Genomic DNA, 27,745 nt, shown 5'->3' with positions numbered 1-27,745 from the left:
GGACATAGCACCAAAAAGCCCAACGAAGGCCCCCTTAGAGAGAAGGCTGCACCTCCAAATGTGACTTTGGGGTGTGCGAGGAGGCAGGTGACCCCTGTCTGAGGCTCGGGGGGATTACCCCAGAATGTGTAAACATGTATATTTTGTGTCATTTGGATGGTGGTGATGCCGTTTGCTCAGGACATAGGATGATATGCAGTCACAGAGAAAGGATACAGTCCATGGGCCATGGCCGAGGGTAGGGGAAAATATTTGACTCCTCTTTTTCCATTCGTCTTAGCGTGGGGATGTGTAGTTGCCAGAGTAGATAGGGACAGAGAGGGGAAAGCAGGAGTATGGGGAACAGTGTTGGGGGTTGCAATGCTGATTATTAGCATCATTAGTATCCTCTCTGAACTCCTGGGTATGAATGGGGGACCATCGTCTAAAAGTCTGCAGAACAATATGCTGCCTCGTGGTGCCGTGGGGAGGGGAGGGAGGGTGGGCAGGAGAGAGAGGGTGAGGAGACATAAGGGAGGAAGGGGAAGGGGCAAGGAGGGGCCTGGTACAGGGTTATGGGATGGATATGATCACCTACTGGATTATGAAGGGGAGAGGAAAAGGAAATGACAGGAAATACAGGGCAGCCGGTGGTATATAGTACTTGTGGGAGTGAAAATATAGTGGTAAACTGTGTGTGTATAACCTGTGGAGGGTGTGTGTTGGAGAAGATAGGGGAAGGGGGAAAATAGGTGGGAGCCTGCATCATTAAGAGAGCACTGCGGAAGGTGGGGGTTTTGGGAGAGGGACTGCCTCAGTACATCGAGTTACCTTGTATGCTATGGTTTACATGTTGACTGTGGTTGGTGGTGGAAGAATGGGTGTGGGACGGGTAGGAGAATGGGGTTCCGAGCCCCCTGCTTTGTGATTGTCCCCGGTGCTCTCCTCTGTATGTAGGAAGGGTGCCCACGTCTGTAGGAATAGTTCAGATGGTCCTGCAGGTTATAGATGACCTATTCATGTGAGGCACTGTGGATCATGGATACAAGTGTTGGTGGCGTCGGCGACCTCCATGTCGTAAGATACATATTTTACTTGTGACAAGCGCTGTATGAAAGACATGGCGTTGTGGCTTTGATAACTCTGGTGATTGCCGAGAGTCATGCAGAAGAATAGCAGGGGTGATGAGTGGTGTTAGAAGGCGTCCTCAGAGGGGCCCGGAAGGGGCCCTGACTGCCCTGAAGGCAAATTTTTCAGGGTAGTAGCCCGTGAGTCCCAGAAAGGCTCGGACCTCTGTTTGGGTAGTGGGGGGTTCCCAGGCTAGGATGGCGTCGATTTTGGGCTGTAGAGGGGCGACCTGCCCGCTTCCGACCTGGTGCCCCAGGTAGGTTACCGAACCTTGCCCAATCTGGCATTTGCTGGCTTTCACGGTGAGGCCCGCCTGGCGTAGGGTGGTTAGCACCCTCCGGAGGTGCTGGAGGTGCTCACTCCATTCGGAACTAAAAACTGCAATATCGTCGAGATATGCAGCGCTGAATTTTTAAAGCCCGCCAGGACTCTATTTACCAGTCGCTGGAAGGTGGCCGGGGCATTTTTCATCCCGAAGGGCATCACGCAAAAGCGATAGTGCCCATCCAGGGTGGAGAAGGCGGACCGCTCCTTGGCTCCCTCTGTGAGCGCAATTTGCCAGTAGCCGCAGGTGAGGTCAAATGTGCTGAGGAACCGAGCAGCCCCGAGCCGGTCAATGAGCTCGTCGGCTCGGGGAATGGGGTGGGCATCGGCTCGGGTGACTTCATTGAGTCCCCGGTAGTCCACGCAGAAGCGGAGTTCCGGGGCGACCCCGGGGGCAGCTGCTTTTGGGACCAGGACCACGGGGCTGTCCCAGGGGCTGTCTGAGGGTTCGATCACGCCTAGGGTCAACATTTTCGAGACTTCGGCTTGGATACAGGACCGGACCCGATCAGGGACTCGGTAGGCTCGGTGCCTCACTGGCGGGCTGTCCCCGGTATCCACATCATGGACACACCAATCGGTGACCTTGGGGACCAGGGAGAAAAGGTCCGGAAACTGCCCTAGGAGCTGGCGGCAATCCTCACGTTGCTGGGGAGTGAGAGACGGGGAGAGGTTCACCCCCTCTACGGAGCCGTCCTTCTCCTTGGTGCGCAGAAGATCAGGGAGAGGATCTGACTCTTCTTTGGACCTGTCATCAGTGGCCAGTAGGAGGCTCAGCTCCGTCCGCACAAAGTGGGGCTTGAGGCGGTTCACGTGGAGGACCCGGAGGGGGTCCCGGGGTGACTGGACGTCTACCAAGTACGTGACCGGGCTCTTCCGCTCAACTACTTTGAAGGGCCCGGTCCATTTATCCTGGAGAGCGCAGGGTTTCACGGGGCCATGACCCACACCAGCTGGCCTGGCTGAAACTCGACTAGCGCGGCGTTCTGGTCGTACCAGCGCTTCATCTCCTCCTGACTCGCCTCCAGGTTGGCCTCTGCCATCTCCCGGAACCTCCTAGTCTGATTTCGGAGGGTCAGGACATAACGGAACACATCTCGGGGGGGTCTCGGGGCGCCGCCTCCCACTCTTCCTTGACCAGGCTGAGGGGCCCCCTGACGGGGTGCCCGTAGAGTAGCTCAAAGGGGCTGAAACCCAAGGATTTCTGGGGAACTTCTCGGTATGCGAATAGGAGGCAGGGGAGCAGGAGGTCCCACTTACGCCGGAGGGGCTCTTCCAGGCCTGCGATCATCCCCTTCAGAGTCCGGTTAAACCGCTCTACCAGGCCGTTTCCTTGGGGGTGGTACGGGGTGGTGAACTTATAGGACACCCCGCACTGTTGCCATAAGGATCTCATGTATCGGGAGATAAAGTTGGTACCGCGATCGCTCACGACCTCGCGGGGAAAACCCATGCGGGAGAAGATCCCCATCAACGCCCTGCCCACCACGGGGGCCGTGACGGTGCACAGGGGGATGGCCTCAGGGTAACGGGTGGCATGGTCCACCAGGACGAGGATGAACTGGTGCCCCTGGGAAGTTGGGGGGTCCAGAGGTCCTACAATGTCGATCCCGACCCGCTCAAAAGGGGTACTGACGACAGGGAAGGGTTGGAGGGGAGCCTTGCGCTTCCCTCCACTCTTCCCACTGGCCTGGCACGTGGGACAGGACTTGCAGTGGGCTTCCACATCCGCTTTCATTCTGGGCCAGTAGAAGTGAGTCACGAGGCGACTGTATGTTTTGTCCTGACCCAAGTGGCCTGCGAGGGGAACGTCGTGGGCCAAGCCCAGGAGGAGGTTTCGGAAGCGTAGGGGTACCACCAGCACCCGGCCGGACCCTAGCTCCACCGACTTCTGTTCGCTGTACAAAAGGTCATTCTCCCAATACACCCGGTGCGTCCCCGTCTGGTCGCCCGCGGCCTGGGCCTCTGCCTGTTGCCGGGGCCCGACCAGGGAGGGACAGGTAGCCTGCTCTCTGCAGAACTCCTCTCGGGAGGGGCCCCCCTCGTGGCGCCACTGGGCTAATATGGGCAGATCGCCTAACTCGGTGTCTGGGGTGGAGTCGGAAGGCTGGGGTTCGTCACTGGCGATCAACTCTTCTGGTGGGGGGATGTGGGGACCCTCGGCCGGGACCATCCCATCTTCAGGGGTCGGGGCGTCGTCGACTTCCCTCAGGGGGGTCAGTCGAGCCGCCATGGATCGAGTGGTGGCGCACACCCACTCAGGGAGGCCCATCATCCCTAGGTGGGTCTTGCGCTCAACTTGTCCCCAGGGGGAACTTTCCAGGTCGTTCCCCAGGAGACAGTCGACGGGCTGGGAGGTTCTCACTGTGACCTTCAGTTTACCGACCACCCCTCCCCACTCAAAGGGCACCAGGGCTACCTTACATAGGCTTTCCGTGTTGTCGGCTGAAATGACAGGGCAAAATACGTTGGGGAGGACCTGGTCTTCGTGGACTAAATGGCTAAGGACACCGGTGATGCTGGCCCCGGTGTCACGGAGGGCTTCTACTTGGTGGCCATTGATCATTACGAGCTGCCCATATTTCTTTGTGTTAGAGGGCAGGAGGCTCCCAGGGACCATCTCTCTATCTCCTAAGGATACTAGGGCAATAGCGGCGGGTTCCCACTCCTCGGCCTCCTCTACCTCCTCCCCCAGGGTTACATTGGCTATCTGTCTAACGGGGGGTGCTGCCTGGGTGGTGCGTGGGGCCATGGGGCATTCAGGGTCGTTGGCGTAATGCCCGGGCTTCTGGCAACGGAAACAAGTGATGGTTACCCGGTGCCCCCGTCTCAGGGGGGGGCCGGATACAGCTGGTGGGGGTGCCGGGAAAGGTGGAGGTTGGGACTTCGGGGGACTGGCCTGGGATTCTCTCTGCCCTCCCTGGTTTCCCCCCCCTCTCTGGCGGGGTGGTCCCTGACTGGCTCGGGGGTACTCTCCTACAGGGCCCCGGGAGACCCGGGTGTTGGTCCAGCGATCCGCCTCAACAGCCAGCTTTCTTGGGTCCGTGAGCTTGCTGTCGAGCAGATGCTGGCGTAGTTCCACAAAGCAGTTGGCAGCCAGGTGTTCCCACAACATAAGGTCGGTTAGTTCTTCCATGGTGGTTACCTTGCTGCCCTTGATCCACCCATCGAAGGCGCGGCTGAAGAAATTCACATATTCCACCCAGGTGGTACCCGGGATCTTCCTGCAGTCCCGGAACCGCTGGCGGTACATCTCCGGGGTGAGGCCGTATCTTGTGAGGAGGGCCGCTTTCATGTGTTCATAGGAGGTCTGCATGGAGGTGGGTAGGTCGAGCAGGGTGTCTCTCCCTTCGCTCAGGAATCGTCCCCATAACCCAGCCCCCCAATCCTTCTGCGGGACCCGATGGGAGGTCATGGCGACCTCGTAGGCCCGGAACCACTGCTGAATGTCATCATTTTTGTAATATTCTATGACCACATCCTTGGGGATGTGGACCTTCTGCTCCGTCGGGGCGGCCGCCTCCAGGTTCCCCGGGGGCCGCGCTTCTTCGCTTCTTGCTTTCAGTTCTATTTCCTTCAAGCTGCGTTCATGTCCAGTTGAAGTCTCCTTCCCTCGTGTTCTCGTTGGAGTTTCTTCTCTTCTAGTTCTCCTTGTACTCGCAACTGTTCTACTGCTAGCTTTTTCTTGGCTAATTTCAACTCGCCCTCAATTTTGAGTTTGGCTAATTCGAGCTCGTGATGGCGACTTTTTTCTCTGTCTGCGAGTTCCTCCGGCGTTTCCTTCTGCCATCTTTGTCGGTAGTGCGTCAGCCGTTCACGGTACGATCTCTAGATTATGGGCCCGAATCCCGTCGCTTGCCACCAATGTTAGAAGGCGTCCTCAGAGGGGCCCGGAAGGGGCCCTGACTGCCCTGAGACCCACCCTTGAGGTATCGTAGCCGGGCACTGGCGGGAGACTCCTCAGGGGAGGAACCTCGTATCTAGGATCGCACACTCGGCACCACACGACAGAGAGACACTACACGAGTTCTTAAGAGCAAATCTTTATCAGATCGGAGTGGTAGGATCTTTATGATCAGCAAGGCAAAATATATACAAGTAGAGCGCGGGCTCACAAGGTCTTGGAGGGGGGTTAGGAGGTAGCGGGACAGTTTCTGGGGATAGGAATCAAATGCAGGAGCGTACCCGGCGCACAGCTCACAATCCTCGAGCTGGGGGATACGCTTGTCGTCGTGGGGTCCGGCGGGACCAAGAGAGTCTGTGGGAGCTGCGAGTCACTCAGCAGGCTCGAGTCTAAGTTCGGAGGTCTTATGATCTTCAGGGAGCCGCGAGTCACTCAGCAGGGCTCAAGCACAAGTTCGGAGGTCTTACGATCTTCGGGGAGCCGCGAGTCACTCAGCAGGGCTCAGGTGGTTCCAAGGCGAATCTGCCGGACAGTCCCAGAGCACCCCTTGTTATAGGGCGACTCCTCTTTGATGTCCGGAGTCTGTGCAGGCAGGGGTCTTGTCACCTGGGGGTCGCTTGTTGGGGGTTTCCTGCCATTGTCCTTAGATCCTTTCAGGGCCGGGTCGGGAGGAGCCCCAGACACCCAGCAGGCGTGGAGCCAGCCCTCGGGGAGGCCGGCGGGTCGATCGAAACCCACCTTCCCAGGGAAGCGCGGAGGTGTGATGGAAACTGCTCCTCCCTTTCTCATCCCAAGGGGAGCGCAATGTCCTCCAGCCGGAGTGGCGCCTATAGGCTAGGGTCGCGCTGGGGCCGGCGGCCATCTTGGTGCATGATGTGGGCACGCGGGCCCAGGGTGGCCGAAGGAGGAAGGCCACGGACGGGGGAAGTCCGGGTCGGGTGTGTGTGTTCGGGTGGGAAGGATCGGCTAGGCCGTGGGCTCGGGGCTGGTGTGAGGTGCAGGGGTCAGGTCTGACTATGTTACGAGGGCCGGGTCTAACACGTGGCACGTGTAGGGGCATAGAGGTACTCAGGATCAGACCCACATAAGACCAGAAGGATTGCATCGATGGGGATTCGCATATAATATGCAGTGTGTCACAGCGTGTATTCGTGCACCTCCTCCAACAGTTTGTATGTGGAAGTAGGCCCGCTCTATGCAGTTTCATCGGTGTCCACTACCAATTGTGCAGGGTTTTGAAAAGACAGAATTTCAGTCGCACCTCCCTGGTGCCCCTGTCAAGGGCTTGTAGAGTGTCTGCCCACTCATCCTCTTCATAGGAAACCGATAGCCATGTTTTACCATTTGATACAGAGAGCTCGCAACAAAGGTTGAGAGAAAGATGGGAAGAGAGTACTCCATATAGTCCAGACATTACCCCTTTGTGGAGGTATGATACTACCAGTGAGGATGACAAGGACCAAGGACGTAGGTCTAGACATTTCCTCATGCAGTGCTGCAATTGGGTATATCTCCAAAATTGCGTCTTGGGGAGGCCAAACTCCTCCCTTAACTGTACAAACATTTTCAAGTCACTGTCACGGAGGAGCTGATCCAGGGTGTTGATGCCCTCTATCTTCCATTGGGGCCAAGGCAGCTTCTGTTCATCTATACATAGGCCAGCAGGTGGTGCGCTCGTTGCCAGGCCCTGTGCATGGCGGATAATACCGGATGAGTGGGGTCCTGTGGGCATGTTCCCATCCCATATAAACAGAGACCTGCCTCAGCAGACAGTAGGTGCCATTCAATGAGTACCCAGTCCGGCGTGTCCTGAGTCCCAGGCAGCATATACGCCAGTTGGGAGAGCTGTAGGGAAAGAGCATAGTGTTTTACCGAGGGGAGGCTCGGTCCTCTGCTGGAACGCGAGCTTGCAGCTTTGACACAGCTATAAAAGGTTTCGAGGAGCCCCAAGCGAAGGATTACAGCGTGGTGAGAGGTACCCCTACGGCAGCATCCCAAGGGTATGAATAAAGCATGTGAGTGTGACAATGCGCATAGCTAGCACTCTTGCCCAATGGAGAGCCCCAGCACCTTCCACTTCTCGAAGTCACGTTGCATCTGAGTGAGCAATGGATTCAGGTTGTCTGGGGCCATCCCCACCATACCTTTATTGATCAGTATACCAAGATATTTAGGATGTGAGGGTTACTATTGGGAGAAGTATCCATGTATGGCTGCTTTTGTGGTGCCATCCGAAGTGCTTCGCTCTTTTCCCAGTTTATTTTATAACCAGAAACGGAGGAGAAATCATAAATGCTTTAGGACAGAGATGGCAGAGACCAACGCAGATCCGTGAGAGTAAGCAGAACATCATCTGGATAGAGGTAAAGTTTGGAGTCACCGATTGGGAGGCGTACGCATGTGACGATAGCCGAATTACATATGGTGGCTGCCAGGGGTTCCATGGCCAGTCGAAAAGAGAGGCAGGTAAAGGGTGTACCCCTAACGTGTTCCTCTGTGAATTGGAAATGGATCCAATATGAAAACCCCGAAATTAACCTGCACAGTAGGTTTGTCATATAGCAACCGCACTTTGGCGATGAATTGATTTCCTAAGCCAAAATGTTCCTTTACTTTGAAAAGATAATTGCATTTGATGCGATCAAATACCTTTCAAGCATTGAGCGAAAGTGCAATCGCGTCGTTAGTGAGATCTTTGGTAGACCAGAGCATGTGGGCTAGGGTGCGCAGGTAATTTCTAGAGGAATGGCCCGGTACAAATCATACTTGCGTGTGGTACACTAATGAGGGAAGGACTTTTTGGAGGTGGGATGCCAAAATACTGGCCAAGATTTTAATATCACAGTTCAGCAAGGAGATGGGCCAGTAGCTGCCACACAACAGAGGGTCCTTCCCAGGTTTGGGTAAGACAGCGTTTACTGCACTATTGGAGAGGGGGCCCAAAGAGGACGCCTGCTCCGCTTCGTGGAATGCTGTCTGAGGTGTGTTAGCCACCTCCTCGCCCACCCAGCGATAGAATTCTGCTGTAAAACCGTCTTCTCTGGGAGCCTTATGGCTATTGCTAACTCAATCTTTTCCCTGCTGAACTCCCCCTACAGTAGCTCCCTGCGCTTGTTCGAGAGGCAAGGAAGCAAGGAAGATTGGCATCTTTTAGAAAGGTGGTCAGCTTGTCCCTTTCAACTGGTTCATCTGGGGTAAAGAGGGACTCATAGAATGAAGCAAATTCATTCACGATGTCCTGGGGGCAAGTAGGAGTTTCCCCTCCTGCTGATTTTATGGCTGGTAAGGACATGGCAGTCTCTCGCTGACTGACCTGTGCCGCCAGTAGCCTCCCTGCCTTTTCTCCCTGCATATAGTGCCACCCTTTCATCCTCTGCAGAGCATACTCTGCTTTGGAGGTAAATAGGCTGTTTAGGGCCATCCAGGCCTGCTCTAAGGATTCACGATGTTGTAGCTGTGGGGTGACTCAGGCGCCAATGGTCCACCAAACCATTATCCGCTAGCACATCGTCCATCAAGGCCCTGTCTGCTGCACTACCCTTATTGAGGGGTCCCTTTCTATCCAGAACCGGGTCCCTCACAAGATTCTAGTCACTGCCAATAAGATATTGCGAAGCACCTATATCCACCAGCAGACAGTTTAGCTGGAGGAGAAATTATGTGTTCGCTCCTGTCTGAGCGTAGACCGATCCTGCCCAGTTATGGTGGTCCCTTAACCTCAGTTTAGCAAACGTGTATCGTCTGTCTGGGTCTGTCCATGTCTTTATCACTGTAACCGGATGGGAATTCCGTAGGAGGATTGCTATGCCAAATTTGCGTAGGGGTCCCATGCCTAGGGTATCTCCACCATTCACACTACTCTGGATGACCTTCCCCACCCAATCTCTACGTAACTTATCTGATTTCAGTGCATCAAGGTGTGTCTCCTGCAGCAGTGCCACATCAACTCGTTTGGATTCTAGGTAAGAGAGAATTTTTCTCCATTTGATGTAATGCGTAAGGCCGTGTAAGTTCCAGGTTATAGCACATAGGGGGTAAGTGGCGCACATGGTGTGAGTTAGAGTTGGACAATGAGTAATAGGGTCCCACTAATCTATATCAGGGTCTCTTGTGATGAAAAGAGTGTGGTAAAATGCAACAGGAGCAACACTCAGCCACAGGGGACGAACAGAAAGTAAGGTGTCGGAGGCAATAAATAGGAAGGGGGATAAGAGATCTGAGAGATATGGATATGAGGATCAATATAATTAAGAAGGGAAGGAGGACAAAAGGCAGTCATAGAACAGAGAAGAGAAAGGGTAGAGAAGTAGGAAGAGTGTATAGAGAAAAGATACGCAGGCGCGATGAGGGAAAGAAAAAAAAAAGGCTGGAGGAGGAAGGGGTACAGGTGTCAGGGAATCCCCTGGCACATAACAGATGATATATGACCCGGTGAAGTAACCAGGGCCTGTGTTCAAGGAGTTGTTGTCCTGGTAGTGCAGTGAACGATCAGAATGAAACCAGATGCTAAAAAGGTGGAGGTAAAAGGAGGGGGAGAACAGGTCGAAATAGTGAGAGGTACAATGTAATCAGACAGGATAGGGTAGGGGAGGGTTGGAGGGAAGAGATAAAACAGAAAGAGGGTAGCAGAGGGAACATTAGACTTCCTACCGTGGGTCTAAATGCTCTGGCGCACCGCTCCGAGAGTCGAGTCCACCGGGAGGACAGGGCATTGCTCAGGGCAGATTACGAAGATAACCAAATGGGGCAGACTGAGGGGGAAGTGTTGGCAAATGAGGAAAGGGTTCAAAGGGCAACCACTAATGGCATTGCGGCACTCAGGGTGGTTCTAGAACAGTATTGGAGCCAAAGCTGGGTTTGGGGAGAGAAGATGTGAGCTTATTTCAGGCTAAGCACAAATACTGGTGGCAGTTACAGGTGCGAACAATAAGAACCATGGTAGCCTCATCGATAGATAACTTATACAACTTATACAATTCCACAGATGACCAATACAGTGTAAGCGATACTCAGCTGTCTGTCGTCTGGCAGCAGTCTCGGTCCATGCAGGTAACAGCGGTGGGGCCGTGGGGCCGTGCAAGGGGGAATTCCAAAGGGATGATGCAGAGGTAAAATGTAATAAATAATACATTTTCCCTTGGCATCGTCCCTCAGAATCCCCCGTTCCATGGCCCCATCGCTGTTACCTGCACAGACCGCAGCTGTCTGGCAGCCGTTTTTCTTCCTGTGCGGATACCCGTTCATTGGCCTGGGGGCCTCACCTAGGTCCCTTCCGCCCTCAATTTGCATCCGAGGAGGGCTTCAGAGGAGAGCGGTATTTGTCCCTCTGCTGTTCATGTATGAAGGCGGCCATGGTTTGGAGAGTAGAACCCTTGTCCTCATGGGTGGAGTTGTCCTCTCATGTTCTCTTCCACGATTCTGTGTTGGGTGTCCATGTCCTGCAATCATATGGTGTCAAGGAACTGGTGTAGATCTTCTGGGTCATAGAAATAGTTACAGTCACCATCTCTAGTCATGCGAAACGGGCAGGCTCAAAAAGACCTTGCTTGATGTTCATTGGGTGTAACCTAGGTCTCAGGGAGAGGAATGCCTTGCTTCGATCATTGGTCTCTCTGGAAAAATCTGCGGCTAGTCAGATGCTATGACCTTCATAAGTGAATGGTCCTTGGATGCGTGCTGCGGCCAGCATCTACCTCGTTTGCTCATGGCTCAGGAAACAGGCAATGAGGGGACGTGGGTGCGCATTAGAGTCCTTGCATGGGAGCCAATGCGGTGGGCATGCTGCCTCTTCAGTGGAGGGTCAAAGGTAACACCTATAAGGTTCAGAAGGGTATTGCTCATAAATGCTCTGGCATTTGAATCCTCGATTGCCTCCGGGAAGCCAAAATGTAGCCATTGTCTCTCCTGCTGCGGTCCTCTAAGTCAATCAGTTTGCAACAGAGGAAGAGAAGTTCTTGGTCACTGTCCTGCATTGTGTCGAGGAGGCCCTCCACCACCGTTAGCCTTCAGTCCACTCCTTCCACTCATGCATGAAACCCCACAATATCCATTCTTATCGATTTTGCCTCCTCCGCTAGCTTAGAGATAGTGGAGTCCATTCCTACCAACTGTCAGCTGACGCCGGAGATTTCCTGCAAGATGCAGTTCATAGTCTCACCTGGTGAAGAGGCTGGTGGGGGCGTAGAAGGGCTAGCTGCTCGAAGGAGGGGTGTCACCCTTTGCGGCCATGTTGCGTGGTTGTTTGAATGCTTCCATGAATAGAATTTGCCTGGAGGACTTGCTCCTGTGCTTGTTGGTGGACATTCACTCCTACTCACAGGATGGTGCCTTAAAGGCTGGTCTGGCAAGATGCCTGGTGGTTGGAGAGCAGGACCGATGGCACCCCAATAATGGACCAGTGAGTGCAGTGTCTAGTGCGGTTGCACCATAGTGGCCCCGTAGGCATGTAAGGGTGCCCATCCTGCCACAGTTTGGTTGCAAGGGGACCCTTAATTCACCACTGAAGGGACTCAGGAGTCTCCATCAGGTCCAATTTGCTGCCTGGACTGTTAAATAAGAGGGGGGTTCCCAGAGACTCACGGGGGAACTCTGGAGACGACAGGTGAGAGGCCCTCCTGGTCAGTTCTTTAACTCGCTGCTTTGTCCACACTGGTTCCGCATGATGGGCAGGCCGGGAATAAGGAATGGGGGCAGATAACACTGTGTTCCCCTCAGAGGACCAGCATCGAGTAGGAGTCAGCTGGTCCTAAACGTCCCAGGGATGATGCTGTAGGGCCGTCTGGGGTTTATGCGGGCCCACTTCGCTTGTATGTAGATATGCCAGTAAAGATTGGTCGGCTCGTCAATGCTCATCTAAGCGTGGTGTATGGGAAGTTGCAATGATTTGGTGATTTTGGGGAAGCACCACGTGCGCCCGCTCTCATTGGGTTTGCTGCCTGGTCCCACCCCCATGTGCCCCAGCACTAATCAGTGGGGAAGACCCACCTCATGCTGTGTTTACCCCCTGGTCATTCCTCACCTTCGTAACTTGTGAATCCTGGTAGAGAGGGTGTTCCGGTGGGTAGTCCCTGGAGGCTCGGTTCACCGGGGTGACACGTGGGTCCTGGAGCTGCCAGAAGTGTAGCACAGGAGGATATTGAGGCTGGTGTACCACAGCCTGGAGGGGGGGCAGGAGTCCTCCATTTTCCGAGTACTGCTCGCCCCTCTGTTGCCGCGTTGCGCCCCTCTAGCAGTGATCGGAGAGAATTCTCGGATTCGTATTCTGGCCTGCCTGGTGGGGAGCCGTTAGGTGGCAGTCCAGTGCTTGCAAATCGGGGAAGGTACGGAGTTGGGAAAGGCACTAAGAGTCTCTCACAGGCAGCCTTAGAAGAGGTTGCTCCGGCGTATCCACAGGCTGGCCGCAAACCTCCAGTGCCCACCCAAGAGAAGTGGAGCAATGTGCGGAGGGTTGGGCCTGGTATCAAAGCAAAAGCTAATGCTTCAGTCACGCCTCTAGGCCCTGCGCTTTCCACCTCATCACCAGGGTGATTCCGCTTCTGTGCGTTTTGTGCCATCCTCTGACCCCGATCTAAGACGGCCCGGGGGTCTGGTCAGCGTAAGGGCGGCATATAATATGCCTCCAGCTGCCTCTGGAAGTCCGTTGTCTCTGCCCGGAACTTGTCCCGGGGCAGAGCTCTCCATTCAGGCGGTCATCTTCGTTCTTGGCCAGACCACCAAATGTAGGATTTTTTCACTTTCAGGACATGTACAACTTAAAAGTAAGTGTCCTACTTTTTAACTACATTGCATCCAGCCCTCTGGGCTGTCAAGGGCCTACCCTAGGGGTGACTACATGTATTAAAAAAGAAAAGGTGTGGGCCTGTCAGCGTAAGGGCGGCATATAATATGCCTCCAGCTGCCTCTGGAAGTCCGTTGTCTCTGCCCGGAACTTGTCCCGGGGCAGAGCTCTCCATTCAGGCGGTCATCTTCGTTCTTGGCCAGACCACCAAATGTAGGATTTTTTCACTTTCAGGACATGTACAACTTAAAAGTAAGTGTCCTACTTTTTAACTACATTGCATCCAGCCCTCTGGGCTGTCAAGGGCCTACCCTAGGGGTGACTACATGTATTAAAAAAGAAAAGGTGTGGGCCTGTCAAAGGATTATTTTGCCAGGTCGAATTGGCAGTTCAAACTTCATACACAGTGCCTGCAATGGCAGGTCTTGAGACATGTTCAAAGTGCTACTTCAGTGGGTGGCACAACCAGTGCTGCAAGCCCACTTGTGTACTGGTAGAAGGATGCCTTCAAGGGATTTTTTTTAGAATACTCTGTTGTATACTTGTTCAATATAGGATAAATGTATCCCTATAGATCAAATCTCACATGGAGTTCAAGTATTGCAGGCTGTACACTATGCTTTTGTCATATATATGTGTATCACCTCAAAGTGGTCAAATCAAATAAACAAATAATCAAATAATCATAAGAAGCAAAAGGTGTGTAGAAAAAGTCAAATTTATACCAATAAATGTTATTCAGGGTACCTAAAATGTGAACAGCTATACATAAATTCGGAAGGAAAGGAGTACATTCAATAGTTCCTTCACTAAAGATAGATAAAACACTTTTTCTTAACAATATTAAAAAATTATGTAGAAAACAGTGTGAAAAGTCGACGTTTCGGTCTTTTAAATTGCAATGCGTAAGACCATCTTCAGGACAAAGTGGATTTAAAAGTTGACCCCTGGAAGTATGCTCTTGTATAAATCAAGAGTAGAAGTTTACAATCTCCGCTTTCAACAGTCAATAGTAGACTGATACCTTCTTGTAGTCAATCTTATTGAAACACAGCAGACAAACGCGTGTCTTTATGATTAACAGGAAGCTAGTCGTTTGTTAATCAGCCTTCAAAGAGCACAAATTTAGTTTGAAGTATTACTTGTTGTGCACGGACATTTCGACTACTTTGTGTCACCCGACCTCATGCCGCTCGAACGACTGCTGAACTACTGTCAGTAACATTCGAAGGAAGATATCTATACTCTACGAAGAGATCTGTTCGGAACCTTGCTTCGAACCTTAAGCTTCCCGACTAATAAAGTAGTCGAAATGTCCGTGCACAACAAGTAATACTTCAAACTAAATTTGTGCGCTTTGAAGGCTGATTAACAAACGACTAGCATCCTGTTAATCATAAAGACACGCGTTTGTCTGCTGTGTTTCAATAAGATTGACTACAAGAAGGTATCATTCTACTATTGACTGTTGAAAGCGGAGATTGTAAACTTCGACTCTTGATTTATACAAGAGCATACTTCCAGGGGTCAACTTTTAAATCCACTTTGTCCTGAAGATGGTCTTACGCATTGAAATTTAAATGACCGAAACGTCGATTTTTCACACTGTTTTCTACATAATTTTTGAATATTGTTGAGAAAAAGTGTTTTATCTATCTTTAGTGAAGGAACTATTGAATGTACTCCTTTCCTTCCGAATTTATGTATAGCTGTCCACATTTTAGGTACCCTGAATAACATTTATTGATATAAATTTTACTTTTTCTACACACCTTTTGCTTCTTATGATTATTTGATTATTTGTTTATTTTATTTGACCACTTTGAGGTGATACACATATATCTGACAAAAGCATAGTGTACAGCCTACAATACTTGAACTCCATGTGAGATTTGATCTATAGGGATACATTTATCCTATATTGAACAAGTATACAAGAGAGTATTCTAAAAAAATCCCTTGAAGGCATCCTTCTACCAGTACATTTGCATTTACCCAAGCCCTCAAGGGTATATTGGGTTGTCCACTTTATATATCAGCAAGCCCACTTGTAGCATTTAATTTAAAGGCCCTGGGCACCTGTAGTACCATTTAATTAGGTACTTAAATGCAAATCAAACATGCCAACTGACCCAATGTTTCCATGTTATAAGGAAAGTGTACATGTACTTTAGCACTGGTTAGCAGTGGTAAAGTGCGCAGAGTCCTGAGGCCAGCAAAAATGTAGTCAGTAAAACAGGAGGTCTAAAGGCAAAACATTAGTGTGAAACCACACCAAGGATGCCAGGTCTAACACATCACAGTGCAGTTATAGTCCACAAATGAGCTACCACTCCTTTTATTCGTTGACTGTGTGCTTGCCTTTCAACCTGTACAGTGCTCTGCTGCCTTTTAGTTAGTTTTGCACTACACTACTTTGGCACATAGTTCTGTGTCAGAATTTTGCTGCTATGATGTGATTGGTGCTCTGGACCGTTTGGACATAGATGATGTGGTTCCTAAATGGTCCTGTGTATAGTGTCTTCAAGCATCTCTCACCTATACTTCCCTTACTTCATTATGGCTATAGCTACGACTGTTGTTCGAACCCTGGCTCTCCAATGGTGGAGGACTGACATGATCTCATGAATGAACATTGTACTTTCACGTTTGGGAATTTGTAGATAGAACATCACAGATCCATATTTACTAAGCTATGGCCCTGTTGCTCCATTCCACAGCGCTGGCTCACAAACAGGCTGCCTAGCACCACACACTCGTATTCATCCAAATCTTGAGCTGGAAAGTCAATTCTTTATTAACACTTTCCCTACTTTGCAGAGTCACCAAACAGAGTCATTTTGAGGCATGGGCAAAGTGGACTGTGGCCCAGGTCCCCAGCCTTTTAGGGGGCCCCCTACCAGAATGCTCCCAGCTGTTCCCCTGAACTATCTGTCTTAAAATGTATTGCTGCTAAAACTTAAATCTACATATCTTTTAATTTATATATTTACTTTAGTAAGGGGGAGACGGGGTGATGTGGGAGTTTGTTACGGAAATTTTGCAGATAAATATTTTTAACGCGATGTAACATCCATACAAATTTAGATTGAGAACTAAACAATGTCTCACTCTTGAGTAATAGGAGGGGACCAAAGACACTATTTCTAATAACACATCTAAGCTGTGGTTAAGCCAGAATATTGTAACTCAAATAGTGCTATTTTGCCTGCTGGTACATGTATTCAGAACTATAGAGCTCATATTTACTACCCCTTTGGACTGGGTTTGCATTACTTTTGTAACTGAAACCAAGTGCAAAGCATTGTGGAAGTATTTGCTTTCAATGCAAATCAGGTGTGTGTTAGAATCCGGGTTCTCTGGTTGGCACAGGTAGGTACTTGTGACAAGCAGGGAACCTTTCCTCTAGTCAGGATGAGGGGTTACACTACTAAAATAACCCCTGCTCACCCTCTAGGTAGCTTGGCGCGAGCAGCCAAGGCTTATCTCAGAGCGTTATAGGTTAAGCATTTGTGAACACATACAGTAACCAAGTGACAACACTACAAATGGACACTACACAGGTTTTTATATCAAAAATAAGGATTCTTTATATAAGATTATCACAAGACCGTTAAACGACAAAAATACACAATACTGTTACATTTAGATGGTAGAAGATTGCTTAGTTCTCTTAAGTTCTTAAATGAGACACTTTAAGTCAATGTACCTTAGATGCGACACGCAGGGCAACGAAAGTGTTGCAAAGATGTTGATGTGATGAAGTTCTTGGTGCAAAAGAAATAAAGACGTGAAGATCTTCCAGATGCGTTACGCTTCTCCGATAGTTGTGTGAAGGCTCGACTCGATGCGTCAGCTACAGCGGCGTCACCCCTTTACGCGATGCGACGACAACAGCTCCGACGGCGGCACGCTTCTCCGTGGATGCGAGGCGCTTTTCCAGATGCGGTGTGATGCGACAACTACGATGGCTGTGATGGCGACACGCTTCTTTCTCGATGCGAGACTCTCCTCTCGATGCGGTGCAATGCGTCAGCTGCGATGGCTGCGATGGCGACACGCTTCTTCGGCGTTGTGAGACTTCCGGAATGATGCGAGACGCTTCCGCTCGATGCGATGCTGCAGCGGCGACACTCTCTGCGAGATGCGACGGCAACAGCTCCGACGGCGGCACGCTTCTCTTCTCGAGTCGCGCTTCCAGCTCCTTGCGACACGCAGTCCCTCAGAAGGCTCAACAACAGCAGCAGGCACTTTCAAAATACTTTGGGGAGCTGGGGATGAAGTCCACTGGTCCTGGGATTTTGTTCAGGGGGCAAGCTCAGCACAAGCCCTTGGAGATCTTTTTGAAGCACAAGTTGAAATAAAAAGTATTTCCCAGTCTTTCTCCTCTCCTTCAGCAGCAAGGCAACCACTGCAGGCCAATCCCCCAGGTCAGGGACAGTACTCCCCCTTACAGCTTTCCCGGTTCCTTCTCCTCTGGCAGAGGTTCTTCTTGTTTAAGCAGGATCTGATCTAATTTCTTGGGAGCAGGGTCCCAATACTTATACCCCTAATTCCTTTGTTCCTCTGGGGTTGAGGGGCCTTTGCCCAGTCCAAACCAGTTCTTGAGCACTATGTTGACATGACTCTGCCTTTCTATTCAGGGTGCAGGGCAGAGACATCAGCCGCTCCACAGGAGGTGGAGCCAGTATTGTGGTGGCAGAGCACAGCCCTATTCAGAGTCCAGGTGCACTCCTCCCACCCATCTATCTGTCAATCTTCCTATTCACCACCAGGCTACCTAGCCCTGCCCATATAGGTTTCCCCAGCCCTGTCACTCACACAAACCAGGCAGCAGATACACATCACACAGAGGCGGGCTGGAATGGTTAGACAAGCAAATACCTACTTTCTAAAAGTGGTATTTGCAAACACAGAATATTAAAATAAACTTTACTAAAAGATGTATTTTATAATTCTGAGTTCAGGCATACTAAACTCGATTTTCTACCATGTTCCCTGGGCATGTTAGGATCATAGGATGTAACAATCTTAACAGCCCATTCTGGCCTATGGGGACAGGTAGCCTTACGATAGTGAAAAACGAAAATGGCTGTAATTCACTATTAGGACATGCCACACACATCAGGGCTTGTCCTACCTTATGCTTACAATGCACCCTGCCCTTGGGCCTACCATAGGAGTGACTGATATGAAGATAAGGAAAGGTTTAGGGACTGGGAAGTGGGTGTACTTGCAAAGTCAGCATGACAGTACCAGACTGCACGCAGGTTCTGCAGTGGCAGACCCTAGACACATTTTACTAGGCCGCTTCTGTGGGTGGCACAACCAGTGCTGCAAGCCCACCAGCAGCATTTGTATTTACAAGCCCTGGGCACTCCTGGTGCACTTTACTGGGGTCTGACAGTAAACCACATAAGCCAGTCATGGAATCCAACCAACATATACATTTTACATAGGGAGCACTTGCACTGTGGAACTGGTTGGCAGTGGCACAGTGCTCTGAGCGGCCACCACCATAAAAACACCTGAGGCACAGCGACAAAAAAGAGGAAGGGAGACTCACGCCAAGGTGCCAGGTCTAACACGGTGCATTGAAAAGTTGGAGCCAAAGTAATGCTATGCAATACTTCATGCTATTGTGTGTCAAAGGGACGTAGCAGAGATGGCACATGGGCGTTCCCATGCAGCCACCCATTGGTTTTGACACACATCGGTATCTACAAACAAGTTTAGACACTAATTTTAACCAAAACCATATATGTCCTCAAGACAGGAGTAAACAAGGAGAAATGTTTTATTTCTCCTTACTTTACAAAGTTTGGATATGTGCTGCATTTTATAGCACACATACAAAATGGGAAAGGTATTAAGCCATAGTTTTTGTACTGGAAAGCTTCCCTTCCAGTAAATAAATCTATGCTTGACAGACTATCCACATCCTTGCTGTTGGTGCAAGGGTGTATGAGTTGGAGAATGTCAGCCAATAGAGCCAGCGCTGAGGGAGAGAACACAATAACTTAGTAGATACAGCGATATTTTTCACTGCTTCTTTGAAGCAAGGCAGCACAGGTACTTTGATTGGTTGTGAGTGAGCCAAAAATGCATAATAAATTCTAAGTTCTTCTGAACAGGGGCCCTCGCATACATTTGACCCAGGGCCCCAGAATTTCTTAAGATCTCCACAGCACCAGGTGATGATATGTGTGTTTAGAGGCTTTGCCTTCCATGGTGGTTGGCTCTCTGGAGAAGTGTTGGTAGAGCAGTTTCATTTGCATGTTCAAGAATTCAACATTTCTATGGAGAAGTCCCTCACAGTGTGAATGGTTGACCTTTTGACTGTAGCTCCAGGGTTAGTTGGCTGCAGAATACTGCTGCTTGCTTGATGTTCGGCAGAAACAATAACAATGACAATGCAGGATACCAGGCGCGAGGGCTTTATTAACTTTCAGGTGAACGCCATCGGTTCATGTGCTAGCGACTGGATGGAATCTGGTATGTTCCATCATATTCCTGATGCCTGTGGTTAAGGAGCTTCTGGATGCTCACCAGCTAAGACCTAATGATGAGTCAGGACATTGTCTTGTTCCTCTTATTAGTTATCAGTTCTATTTAATTTGTGTATGTGGTTATTTGAAAGGTGTTCCCCTAGTGTCTGACAGATTTAAAGTCAAAATTTGGCATTTTTGCCACTTCCTGCTTACCATCTATTTGGCATTGGTAACACTAGAGGATAATAGCTCTATGCATGTTCTGCATTTGTTCTTTCCTGGTATTATTCATTGCTTCAGGCTCTCCCTAAGGTTCTAAGCCCACATTGGGGCCTGGCAATTCTCCCTTTCTTGAAAGCTGATTGGTGAATGTTTGTCTATGGAATCTGCATCTCTTGTGGTGCTTCTTGTCCCCAGCACCCTTTGCACTGTGGTTTTCTCCATCATGTGTTTGTTTGGGCCTGCCTTATATGGGCAGCATTTCGATCACTCATGAGTGCAATGGCAAGGCATCTGCATTCAATCTCACCTCTTTTAATTTGGGCAAGTATTTTGGCACGCAGGATCGTTGCATCTAATAGTGGTTGTTTGGCTCCTTGGACCCTTAGTCAGAGAAATCCATGTCTATTCCTGTAATAGTATGACTTGCCATTTGGGGATATAAGCCTTTCCTGTCTCTGTAAGCTATACTCTTGAAACACATTATGGTCATTGTTTCTTGAGCGCTTGTTCTCTCTTTAGATCCTCTTCATTGTTCAGCCTCTTAGGAGTAGCATAATGATGATGGTTGGATCACTGTGGAGTTATTTCATTTATCACACCTTCTGCAGTCTCCTTGGTTAATGAATGGAGGCTCCTACAATGGTAGGAAGTCTTCTTGTTTATTTATGTCCCTTGTACTCTGGTATGGAGACATCTGTGGATCTAATTTTGGTGCCTGCAGTAGTTCTTCTGGGAATGGTCCCCAAAGAGAAATGGCACTGGACCCATATGGTTTGTGGGCATGGTCAGTGTGTGTACCAGTGGTCGGGGTCTCAGAACTGGTCTGAAGATTACTGACCTGAAGGTAGGGTCATGTTTGCATTCCTCATTGAAGAGATAATGCTCTTATTTACTGGTAATCTTCAATCCTCCCTATTCTAGTCTTCCTCATCAAAGTCCTTGCATCCCTCCCACCACTCCTGGTTTGTAAGCTTTCAGCCCACTTGGTGCTAGGATAGTAGAGGAGGCTGGGATTCCTACTGCTTTTGTGGCACCCTTGAAAGGTGGGTGTTGTCAAGGCATCGCAGACAAACTCTTGCATTCTCCTGTAAGGATTGTGACATGGAAGAGTAAAAGTAGGAGTAATAAAAATTACTGTTATAATTGTGATGCGCCACAAATCATACTTTGGTCCCTCTCACCACCAACTCACAAATAAGGTAAAACACATATTGGTAAGAAAAATCTTGAGCCCCCTGTTATCGACTGTCTCAGCTCCTCATGTACCCTGGACTATAAAAGAGAACTTCCTTATCTACAGTGTGGTGTTTGATGATTCAGTTTCTGGCTTATCTTTTATGCTTGTAAAGGTAAGACAGTCGTTCACCATGGAAACGAGGTGCATGCTAATAATTGTGTTATTCACAGCACTTAGAACTGCAGAAACGCAGTATGAAGTATTGTGCAGAAACAAGGGTTTATTATTATGTAAGAAGGAAAATATTTTATAGGTATACTCACATGGTAAGTTATACATCAGGTCTACTGGATGCATCTCATTTGTCTAAAGTGTATGTACCACTTGATGGTTAACGACTGTACAACAAGACTTTCCTTCTGAAGATGTGCAAGCAGTAATCTGGGTGAGAGTTTTATTTTATCAACAAAATAAATATTCTAGAAAACACATGAGATCTGTATTTAATATTCAAATCATATAGTACTTCATTAACACGTAAAAATATACATTTTATTAAATGGCATATTTCTGGTTCGGAAATGGTGCAGTTCGCACAGGTCTATGATCCTGCAGTGACATTATACAAGATTATATCACACTCAGACCACAGCCCTTGTAAATTCTATATTGCTTAGAAGTAGTATTTTTTTTACAATTGAAAAACACTTCTGAATATGTTTTGCCCTCAGCTTTTTAAAGGTTCCCTCACCTGGACGTGGCAGCTTCAGGGTTCAGAATCTCACCCCTTTCAACAACGATGATGAAATCAGCACAAGTTATCTGGCTCCTTCTACTTGGGATTCAAGGTGAGAACTGATTATATTCTGATGTAAGCAGCTGACAAATAGGATTGCCACTATGCCTCTGGGTGTTTCTTGACATGTGCTTAAATTTCATGTCAATTGATTTGCTTCTTGATTCTTTTGAATTGTTGTTAGTTATTCATATAGGTGTCATTAGATGTCACCATACATAAGGAATAATTACTCCGAATTACAGTTCTTGAATGAATCCCTTGTAGGTATCATTCCCTTTGTTAATTTCATGTCAGGCATATAATTTCAATACCGTTCTGAAACGTCTTTCTGTACCTAAGTGCTACCGGAGAGAATGTGTCTTTTGAGTGTTTTCTCCTTGTTTTTTCCTCATCGCCTCTCCCGCCTGTTTTTCACACCTCCTGCCTGGTCCCTCCCAATGCCTCCCAGCACCTCTCCCTCTCTCTTCCCAGCACCTCCTTATTGGAGGATGCAGCACTACCCCATTAAGCAGGCCCCAGGCCCAGCTCTCCCAGTGCTGCTGCACCGCTTTCGCTCCAGTCTTCTTCTTGCCCCCCCCCATTTGTTGAGTGCCTTCCCCTTGCTTTTCCGTTGTTTTCACTGCTTGCTCCTTGCTTTTCCCCTATTTTTGTGAGTACCTTTGCCTTGCTTTTCCCTCATTCTCATTGCTTTCTCCTCACTTCCTACCCTGTTTTTATGAGTGCCGTCCCCTTGCTTTGTCTTAATTTTCACTGCTTTCCCTTCTCTCTTTCTCCCATTTTTTGAGTGCCTACTCCTTGTTTCCTCCTCGTCTCTGCTGCTTCCATCTTGCTTCTTCCCCTGCTTTTTGAGAGCCGCCTCCTTGCGTTTCCCTAGTTTCTACTGCTTTCTCATGCCCCCCCCCCCATTTTTAGGTCTCGCCTAGACAGCGCTTGCGCTGTCTCTCCGAGACACGCAGTATACACTTTAGTGTGGAAGCTTCGAGGAAGCTCCGCCCACTCTCCGCCCATCTTTTTCATTGGCTTAGGTCAGTAATTCTGCATTCCGATTGGTTCATGGTTTGTTCGTCCCTCCTCATGACGATTATGTCGTCATTTGTATCCTTCCAAGGCTATTGACCCCTTTACTCACGCACTTTCTTCTGGTGCACGGACTAATCACAACAGCTGCATGCGATGAGTGCTCTCTTCCTGGCCGGTGTTTCGTTTCCAGCTCACCGTCTGAAAGCCCTTCCCCGCGTGTGTGCGCATGCCCATCAGGCTACGCAAGCGCATTCTGCACTTTTAAACCCACGGGGGAGCACATCTAGAACACCGGTAAAACGCATTTAAAAACAAGCAATTATAGACGCCGAGCGCCTGCTTCACCGGCCACCATGCACATAATTGGACACCGCACGTAACATTTTAGCATGGTGCCCGCTTATTTTATTTTAATTGTTTCCTGCCTCGTTTTTTTTCGGCAAAACGCATTTAAAAACAAGCAATTATAGACGCCGCTGGAGCACGCACTCAGCAGTCCCCCAGGGGCACAAGCAGGCATCCACTTCGGTGCTGCCTCGTAGAAAGTACACAGCTTGGCTCCCTCCCATCCTTCTCTCTTCAGCATGGCTGACTCTCTTTTCCTCTTTGTCGCCCGTCTCTCCCCAACACCTAGCTGACTGGTGAGTCTTTCCACTCATTTGCCCCATTGTTGCTTGTTTTGTTTTATCACAATGGCGCCTGCTTCACCGGCCACCATGCACATAATTGGACACCGCACGTAACATTTTAGCATGGTGCCCGCTTATTTTATTTTAATTGTTTCCTGCCTCGTTTTTTTCCGGCAAAACGCATTTAAAAACAAGCAATTATAGACGCCGCTGGAGCACGCACTCAGCAGTCCCCCTGGGGCACAAGCAGGCATCCACTTCGGTGCTGCCTCGTAGAAAGTACACAGCTTGGCTCCCTCCCACCCTTCTCTGTTCAGCATGGCTCACTCTCTTTTCCTCTTTGTCGCCCGTCTCTCCCCAACACCTAGCTGACTGGTGCGTCTTTCCACTCATTTGCCCCATTGTTGCTTGTTTTGTTTTATCACAATGGCCCCTGCTTCACCTGCCACCATGCACATAATTGGACACCGCATGTAACATTTTAGCATGGTGCCCGCTTATTTTATTTTAATTGTTTCCTGCCTCGTTTTTTTTCGGCAAAACGCATTTAAAAACAAGCAATTATAGACGCCGCTGGAGCACGCACTCAGCAGTCCCCCAGGGGCACAAGCAGGCATCCACTTCGGTGCTGCCTCGTAGAAAGTACACAGCTTGGCTCCCTCCCATCCTTCTCTCTTCAGCATGGCTCACTCTCTTTTCCGCTTTGTCGCCCGTCTCTCCCCAACACCTAGCTGACTGGTGAGTCTTTCCACTCATTTGCCCCATTGTTGCTTGTTTTGTTTTATGACAATGGCGCCTGCTTCACCGGCCACCATGCACATAATTGGACACCGCACGTAACATTTTAGCATGGTGCCCGCTGTTGTGTTGTGTAGGTAACCTTCTCTTCCCCCTTAGCTTATTGCTTCTCCCCGCGCGCCCCTCCCCTCCTGCGCGCGGCAGCCACCAGCTGGAATGTTGACAGCTGGACGTTCTGATGTTGACAGTTTAGACGGTTTGTTAGATCGTCAGTTATTCTTTATGCACTGTGCCTCCTGGTTAAGTGCGTTGTCCGTATGTGAATAAATAACTTATGAGTCTTACTTGAGCAGTCATCCTTACAATTTGGCGACGAGGTGGTCCGACGACGCACGGATGAACCCACGATGAAGAAGTGATTGAATATGATATATTTGAAGGAGGTAATGAAATACTTTGAGAATATTTAAATGAGGAGCAACAGCAAGTAAAAGGAGTAAATTTTAAACGAGGAAGGAATAGAAGTAAGTCCTGCGTATAAGTGAGAAGATTGTTGCACTTCAGGAATTGCGAATTGGAAGGAGAAAATAATTTATTGGATGGTAAAAGTAAAAGTGGACTCTGTTACGTAATTCTAATTCTAATTTAAAACATTTATAAAGCGCAACGTGCACCGAACGGTTTCTTGGCGCTAGTGGAGGGTATTGGCTACAGAGGCAAAGGTGAGAACCGGTGGTAGAGCCGGGAAGGGAGGATTACACAGGGAATGCCTGTGTAAAAAGAAACGTTTTTAGTTCCTTGCGGAAGGATACATAATGGGTGGCCGCGCATAGATGGTCCGGGAGGGAGTTCCAGAACGTAGGGGCCAGGGTGGAAAAATTGGACCCACCCCACTTTTTACGCCTGAAACGTGGAATTTGAAGGAGGGATTTGGTGGAGGAACGGAGTGCTCTGGAGGGAACGTATTCATTTATTAATGAGGAAATGAAGGCGGGGGCGGTGCCTTGACGAGCCTGGAAAACCATGCAGGCGGTTTTGAACAGAGAGCGTTCCTTAACGGGGAGCCAATGGAGCTCCCTGAGGAGTGGTGTGGAGTGATGATAGCGTGGGAGGCCAAAAACCAGCCGGGCAGCTTGGTTTTGGACCAATTGTAGCCTCCTTAGACTGTATGCTGGTATGCCATTGTAGAGAGCATTGGCATAATCCAGTCGTGATATCACTAGAGCGGCCATAATCATTTTGAGTGCCTGGGGGGAGAAGAAACGAGCAACAGTGCGGATAGTTCGGAGGGTGAGGAAGCAGGAGGAAACCACCGAGCTGATTTGAGAGTGAAGGGTGAGCTGGTTATTCATTTTAACCCCCAGTGTTTTGACCGTGATAGAAGGAGTGGGGGCGGGACCAAGAGTAGGGGGCCAGAAGAGAGAGTTCCAGGGACTGGAAGAACCTCCGGTAAGAACCAACTCGGTTTTGTCCGGGTATAACTTGAGATGGTTGTGATTCATCCAGTCCCTGATGAATGTAATGGTGTGGTGGAAGCTGGAGACAGAAAGAGGAGAGGAGGATAGATCAAATATGAGCTGGAGGTCATCTGCGTAATTATACACGGTGACCTCCAGCTGCTGGAGAGCGAAGATGAGGGGAAAGATATAAAGATTAAATAGTAGGGGGGACAAAGAAGAACCCTGGGGGACACCACAGGTGACGGGGAGTGGGGTGGTTGTGAAATCTCCTAGCCGGACCGCCTGGGTGCGGTCCCTCAGGAAGGAGGAAAGCCACACCAGGGCTGATCCCTCAATTCCGGCCGCCTTGACACGGGACAGTAAGATGGTATGGTCTACCGTGTCAAATGCGGCGGAGAGATCGAGGAGTACCAGCGCCTGGTGTTTGTTATGATCCATGCCCTTCCTGAGGTTGTCCAGTACTGATACCACGACTGATTCAGTCGAGTGCCTAGGTCGGAAGCCAGCCTGGCGGGAAGCCAGTCCCCCATTGGCCTCTACGTGGGTGCTGAATACCGCGGTGACATAGCGCTCCAGCACCTTGCCCAGGTAGGGCAGCAGGGAAATGGGGCGGTAGTTGGCTGAGGTGGAGGGGTCAGCGCCGGACTTCTTTAGAATGGGCACTATGGTGGCTGATTTGAGCGTAGGGGTCACTACTCCCTGTGCTAGGGAGTTGTTAAGGAAGGCAATGGGAAGTTCAGGACAAGAGGAGTAGATTTGTTGGAGGGTTCGCGCCGGACAGACGTCTGCCGGAGAACCTGATTTTACTTTGGGGAGGATCTCCAGAAATACCTCTTCGGTGAGGGGAGGGATAGAGGTGAGAAGGTTTTGAATAGTAGGGGGGGAAGGATCAACAAAGGCAGACGAGGGGGGGGATGTTGGCCTTGATGGTGGCGATCTTGTCAAGGAAGTAGGTGTTTAGTTGGTTGCATAGAGGCTGGGATGGGGGAATTTGAGGTGAAGCCCTATCAGAGTAGGCCAGGTCCTGCACTATGCCGAAGATCTCCATAGGTTTGTTTTCAGCACACATTATTTTGGTAGAGAAGTAAACGGTTTTAGCGGCAAGAATTGCGGTCTTGTAGTCGGCGAGTGATGTCAGATAGAGGGTTTTAAGTGAGGGACAATAATTTTTCCTCCAGTGTCTTTCTGCCTGTCGAACGGACAGTTTTAGTTCTTTTAGGTGGTCATTAAACCACCTATTAGACTCCTTAGGTCGCCGAACGGAGATGCGACGCAGGGGAGCCACTGAGTCACAACCTCTAGCCAACCAGGTGTTAATGGACTTAGCTTGAGAGTAGGACGGCAAACCAGAGAGGGACGGGATAGAATTCAGAAGGTGGGACGTCAGAGTGGGAAAGTCAACGCTGTTCCAATTCCGCGCCCAGGTATTTTTGGCGTGGAGGACTTTGGGTACCGGATTGGGAGAGATGGAAAAGGAAATAAGGGCATGGTCGGACCAAGGACAGGGGGAAACCGTCACTGGGGAGACTGGAAGATTGAGGGACCAGACCTGGTCGAGTATGTGACCATGAAAGTGAGTGGGGACAGAGATGTGTGACATAAAATTTAAGGATGTGAGAGACTCAGTGAATTCTTTCGAAGCTGAGCACTCAGAAGGGTCCGAGGGCCAGTAATTGAAATCCCCTAGAACCAATACCGATGCATAGTTGACCACCATGTTGGCCAGCAGGTCTTGGAAAGCCGGCAAGAACTGAGGCGAAGACTGGGGAGGACGGTACATTAGAAGACAGGTGATGGGGGGGGAGAAGGCGAGAGAGCGAACTATAAGGAATTCAGTGGGAGGAATGGGGGGAGAGGAGATGGTTTGAAAGTTCAGTTCCGACCGAGCAATTATCGCCACACCACCACCAACCCTAACTGCCGGACGGTCAGCGCGTAGGGCCACGTAGGAGGAGGGGAGGGTAGCCAAGAGAACGGGAAGGGAAGAATCGCAAAACCAGGTTTCGGTCAAGAGCAGTAAGTCAGGCTTCTCGGAATCGAGCAAGACAAAGAGCTCATGATGGTGCTTGACCGCTGACCTGGTGTTAAGTAAGAGAA

At 49.8% G+C, this 27,745-nt stretch overlaps 1 protein-coding gene across 1 annotated transcript in view; it reads left to right on the top strand.

Annotated features, from left to right (window-relative positions):
* LOC146863225 (uncharacterized) overlaps window positions 1–27,745 on the top strand; it is a 283,553-nt gene that overhangs the window by 59,291 nt on the left and 196,517 nt on the right. The window contains exon 2 of the mRNA XM_085642657.1: window positions 21,734–21,850. Within this exon, the coding sequence (XP_085498783.1) occupies window positions 21,802–21,850 (49 nt within the window). The 5' untranslated portion in view covers window positions 21,734–21,801. The remainder of the gene's footprint in view (window positions 1–21,733; window positions 21,851–27,745) is intronic.

This window comes from Triturus cristatus, chromosome 2_2 (genome assembly GCF_964204655.1).
Source record: "Triturus cristatus chromosome 2_2, aTriCri1.1, whole genome shotgun sequence".
Lineage (NCBI taxonomy): Eukaryota > Metazoa > Chordata > Amphibia > Caudata > Salamandridae > Triturus > Triturus cristatus.
This window is presented reverse-complemented; position numbering and strand designations above follow the sequence as displayed.